The 5,541-nt window shown below is 47.6% G+C and overlaps 2 protein-coding genes across 2 annotated transcripts; both read right to left on the bottom strand.

The window, feature by feature from the left end:
- LOC139727499 (uncharacterized) lies at nucleotides 1–3,000 on the bottom strand. Its single transcript, XM_071638473.1, has one exon. The coding sequence runs from the start codon at nucleotides 2,998–3,000 to the stop codon at nucleotides 1–3; it is 3,000 nt and encodes a 999-aa protein (XP_071494574.1).
- Nucleotides 3,001–3,823: 823 nt separating this feature from the next.
- LOC139727497 (uncharacterized) lies at nucleotides 3,824–5,095 on the bottom strand. The gene has a single exon (XM_071638470.1). It carries the CDS (start codon nucleotides 5,093–5,095, stop codon nucleotides 3,824–3,826), a length of 1,272 nt encoding a protein of 423 aa, XP_071494571.1.
- Between the last annotated feature and the right edge of the window lie 446 nt (nucleotides 5,096–5,541).

The following is a 5,541-nucleotide window of genomic DNA, read 5'->3' as shown; positions in this document are numbered from 1 at the left end:
TTAGGCATGGGGAATACCCCACACCTGTGAATGTCTATGCAGCAACAGATGGAAGGAGGCTTTCTCTGCTACGCTACACGCTACCTTTTCCAGAGCCTTTGCCTTTGAACGTCTAGCACCCAGGCGATAGAGGGAAGGTAGAAGAGCATGAGATGCAAACCCTCTGCACCCTACCTCTACCGGCCACACTGATGCAGCCCATCCATTTTCATCACAGCATGCTTGGAGTTCTTCATACTTCCTTGCTTTTCGCTCGTGAGCATTTTGCATGTTTCCCTCCTCACATACTGTGAGTTCCACCATGGCTACCAATTTCCTCTCATCTGAGTAAAGTACAATGTCGGGTCTCAAATCTGTGACAGCGATTTGCTCTGGAAACACAAGTCTAGAGTCCAAATCTGCTTTCACCTTCCAATCACTTGCTGCAGCCAGTAGGCCCATATGCTTTCTTTCCGAACTCCTGGTTACTGTTTCTCCCTGGCGTACGAAACGTATGTTGTGGGAGGGGCTTCCAGAAACTGGATTCTCCGACCTGGCGCTCACTTCTTCCTGAAGACCATGAAGGATAACTCTCAGCACACGATTATGCCGCCAAGTATACCGACCCTGTTGTAGACTCAAAGGGCAACCAGCCAAGATGTGTGATGTGGTGCATTCCTCTCCACACAGGGCACAGGCATCACTCGCAGCGAGGCCCCATCTCTTAAGGTTTTTAGGGGATGAGACGGTGTCATATGTCGTGCCTATGACGAATTGTAGAAGTTTTGGACTCATATCAAACAAAGTCTTCCATTTTAGATCGCGATGTTTGACGTTCTCCCACGAAGTCCACCTCCCCTGCACCCCCATCTGAACTGCACGCACAAAATATTCGTCATCATGCTCCATAGCCACAATTTTGCCAACTTCACACCGCCGCTCCATTTTGCTCATTTTCTCCAGCGATGGGCGGGATTTTGAAACTCCTACCCCTTGACGCCCAACTTGTCCCCTTGCAATGTCCTCAAAATGCAATCTGCTTTCCGCTCTCTCCACAGCTTCCTCAGGACTCCACTTTCTCCCACATCGAATCGTAGGCTTCATCTTCTGTACCGTCTCATCAGCGCTGTCGCGAAGCTGGAGTAAGCTATTAACTGCCGTTCTCTTCAGAATTCCCGTAAGACTGTCCAACGGTAAGCGAAGAGTCGACTGTTTACAGTAGAGCGCGACAGAAGATAGATTACAGCTGACCCCAAGCCACCTACGAAGCACCTTCGACACCAAAGTCTCCATTCGTTGAACGTGTGAAAGCGCAATGTCATATATCATCAGTTGCCACTGAATCCGAGGTAGAACAAGATGATTATAGCACCAACTTTTCATGATTCCAGACAGCACACTTTTATCCAGCAGCTTCATCCAAGTTCTAAGGGAGTTCTCAATGGACAAGCGAGCCTGCCTGTCATTCAAATCTCCATTGATCTTGCGTCCTAAGAATTTGACTGGCGTATTATGAATCCCAGGGATCCTCTGCCCGTCCACAACAAAGGGTTCTTCTTGTCGAACTTTCCCGTGGGCCAATACAAGCGATCGCGATTTCGCTGCCTTGATTTTCATACGGCTCCATGTCATAAACTCATTCACTTTGTCCAAAACCTCCTGCGCCGAATTCACCGAAGAAGTGCAGATGGTTATATCATCCATGTATTCCTTTAAGACAGGAACACGAAAACCCCTCTTCTTCAAGAGATATTGCTTCGTCGAGAGTTGGCTGACAAAGTCATTCAAAAGATTGAAAGTCGAAACAAAAAGAATAGGAGACAAGGTGCAACCCATGAAAATGCCAATTGAAAACTTCTGCCAGTCCGAGGTCCAATCCTTCACCGAAAAGCGCGCGTACAATCCGGCGTAGTAAGATTGAATGAGATCAACAAACGTGTCGGGAACGTGGTACCAGCGAAGAGCAAAACTTATCGCCGCGTGGGGAACGGAACCGAACGCGTTCGCAAGGTCCAACCAAATTACGGCGAGGTTCTTCTGACAGGTTTTGGCATCTTTGATGGTTTCCCACAGAGTAGATACGTGCTCCCATACGCCACAATGGCCACGTATTCCTCCTTTCTGCACGGAGACATCTAGATAGTCGTTCGCTCGAAGATAATGTTCTAATCTCTTGGCTTGAATTGCGAAAAACAGCTTAGCTTCCACATTAAGCAAAGAAATCGGTCGGAAATCAGTGATTGTCTTTTCATTGGAAGTCGCCGATTTTTGAATGTACACACCTTCTGCTACTCTCCATTGGATAGGGATCTTCTTTGTTCTCCATACAACTAACATAAGACTCCATATCACGCGAAGAAGACGTGGGCACTTCTTGTACATTCTGTATGGAAGACCGTTTTGCCCCGGAGCAGAAGCATTTCTTGTCCGCCCAAGTATTACTTTCAACTCCCGGAAAGATGGGGCAGTGTCTCTGAAAGGTTGTGAAGGCGGGTCAGGCTTGATTGCGCCATCCCATTCTTCAAAAACATTTGACGCGTCCGATGAATAAGTCTGTTGAAGATGGTTATTTAATTCCTGCCTCGAGCAGTCAAGATCAATCTTCGGGCTCGGATCAAGAATCTTTTTGGCTGCACGGAAAGGGTCTGTCATGAAGCTCCTTCTCCCCACTCTTCTCTCTCGTCTCCTCTTACAAGCCCTATCCGCTTTACGTAGGTTGAGAATCGCGACATGCAGATTATCACACAGGTCCTTTAAACCTTCCTTCTCCTCATCCGGTGCCGTCCGCAACCTCTTTTGGAGCCTCCTCTTCTCCTCACGAAGTTCTCTCAGCCGGAGAGCTCGTCGGTTCGGTTTAATCACACGCTTGACCTTTTCCTTTGTACCAAAGTATTCCACAGCAATAGCATGCACCATCTTCTCATAAGTCTTAAGCTTTTGTTCGGTGGAACCATGCATGAGAGATTTCACCACTCTTTCTGCTTCCTCATCAAAGTTCTCCCATTCATGATTATTACTCATATTTGGCCAATTTATCGAAGGGTTTCTTTCTTGCTTTGACAAAACAAAACGATCTCGAGCCTCTGACGGCATACGATGAACATTGTGGTTTTCGTTTACCAAGTTCCCGTTCTGCCCCGATTTACTCAAGTTATGAAACAAGATACGGTTCAAAGACTCACCGCAATTTGTCTTGCCCTGATGAATTCGGACTCCTCTCCTCCCTTTGAATTGACGGTGACAAATTTCACAAGTGTCCTCTTCGGTCGCAAGCTTCAGATCGCTTGAATCAAAATCGTCGTCTAAGTCAAAATCCAGGTCCAAAGTCGTCGAAACATGGGAGCTTGTTAACCCGGGCGACCTCCCAGCCGGTATGAAATTCTCTGAAGTAACTGTATCCATGATAAATCACACTAGTCTTTCCTAGCTGTCAATCAGTCTGTTCCTGATAGTCATCCAGTCTTTCCTGGCGGTCACTGAAACTTACGATCAGGAGGGAATATGAAATACCGAAACAATGGCCAAAATAAACGGCGACACCCCGACAGGAGTTAGCCAAAACAAAACAAGTGAAATTGAAAAACAGGTTAGTCCCAAAACACCGCTCTCTTCATCAGTTGCCGGGGAGCGGAATGTGAAAAGGGTAGGAAAGAATCGTTTCAGAATCGGGCATGCTTTTGCAAACATGACCGATCCCGGCAAGACGACTCTTCTCACTAACCTGTTTGATTCGAAATGATGCACGCAGCTCACAGTACCGTCTCCATGGTGAAAGATCGCGTATCACTATCGGCAACACAAGCGGTCTGGAGCATCCGCGCATCCCATAGTTACGTCACAATGCTTAGGCATGGGGAATACCCCACACCTGTGAATGTCTATGCAGCCACAGATGGAAGGAGGCTTTCTCTGCTACGCTACACGCTACCTTTTCCAGAGCCTTTGCCTTTGAACGTCTAGCACCCAGGCGATAGAGGGAAGGTAGAAGAGCATGAGATGCAAACCCTCTGCACCCTACCTCTACCGGCCACACTGATGCAGCCCATCCATTTTCATCACAGCATGCTTGGAGTTCTTCATACTTCCTTGCTTTTCGCTCGTGAGCATTTTGCATGTTTCCCTCCTCACATACTGTGAGTTCCACCATGGCTACCAATTTCCTCTCATCTGAGTAAAGTACAATGTCGGGTCTCAAATCTGTGACAGCGATTTGCTCTGGAAACACAAGTCTAGAGTCCAAATCTGCTTTCACCTTCCAATCACTTGCTGCAGCCAGTAGGCCCATATGCTTTCTTTCCGAACTCCTGGTTACTGTTTCTCCCTGGCGTACGAAACGTATGTTGTGGGAGGGGCTTCCAGAAACTGGATTCTCCGACCTGGCGCTCACTTCTTCCTGAAGACCATGAAGGATAACTCTCAGCACACGATTATGCCGCCAAGTATACCGACCCTGTTGTAGACTCAAAGGGCAACCAGCCAAGATGTGTGATGTGGTGCATTCCTCTCCACACAGGGCACAGGCATCACTCGCAGCGAGGCCCCATCTCTTAAGGTTTTTAGGGGATGAGACGGTGTCATATGTCGTGCCTATGACGAATTGTAGAAGTTTTGGACTCATATCAAACAAAGTCTTCCATTTTAGATCGCGATGTTTGACGTTCTCCCACGAAGTCCACCTCCCCTGCACCCCCATCTGAACTGCACGCACAAAATATTCGTCATCATGCTCCATAGCCACAATTTTGCCAACTTCACACCGCCGCTCCATTTTGCTCATTTTCTCCAGCGATGGGCGGGATTTTGAAACTCCTACCCCTTGACGCCCAACTTGTCCCCTTGCAATGTCCTCAAAATGCAATCTGCTTTCCGCTCTCTCCACAGCTTCCTCAGGACTCCACTTTCTCCCACATCGAATCGTAGGCTTCATCTTCTGTACCGTCTCATCAGCGCTGTCGCGAAGCTGGAGTAAGCTATTAACTGCCGTTCTCTTCAGAATTCCCGTAAGACTGTCCAACGGTAAGCGAAGAGTCGACTGTTTACAGTAGAGCGCGACAGAAGATAGATTACAGCTGACCCCAAGCCACCTACGAAGCACCTTCGACACCAAAGTCTCCATTCGTTGAACGTGTGAAAGCGCAATGTCATATATCATCAGTTGCCACTGAATCCGAGGTAGAACAAGATGATTATAGCACCAACTTTTCATGATTCCAGACAGCACACTTTTATCCAGCAGCTTCATCCAAGTTCTAAGGGAGTTCTCAATGGACAAGCGAGCCTGCCTGTCATTCAAATCTCCATTGATCTTGCGTCCTAAGAATTTGACTGGCGTATTATGAATCCCAGGGATCCTCTGCCCGTCCACAACAAAGGGTTCTTCTTGTCGAACTTTCCCGTGGACCAATACAAGCGATCGCGATTTCGCTGCCTTGATTTTCATACGGCTCCATGTCATAAACTCATTCACTTTGTCCAAAACCTCCTGCGCCGAATTCACCGAAGAAGTGCAGATGGTTATATCATCCATGTATTCCTTTAAGACAGGAACACGAAAACCCCTCT

Source organism: Diadema antillarum, unplaced genomic scaffold (assembly GCF_040938485.1).
Source record: "Diadema antillarum isolate AM-2024a unplaced genomic scaffold, OU_Dant_1.0 seq00000134_RagTag, whole genome shotgun sequence".
In the NCBI taxonomy this organism is placed as follows: Eukaryota; Metazoa; Echinodermata; class Echinoidea; order Diadematoida; family Diadematidae; genus Diadema; species Diadema antillarum.
This window is presented reverse-complemented; position numbering and strand designations above follow the sequence as displayed.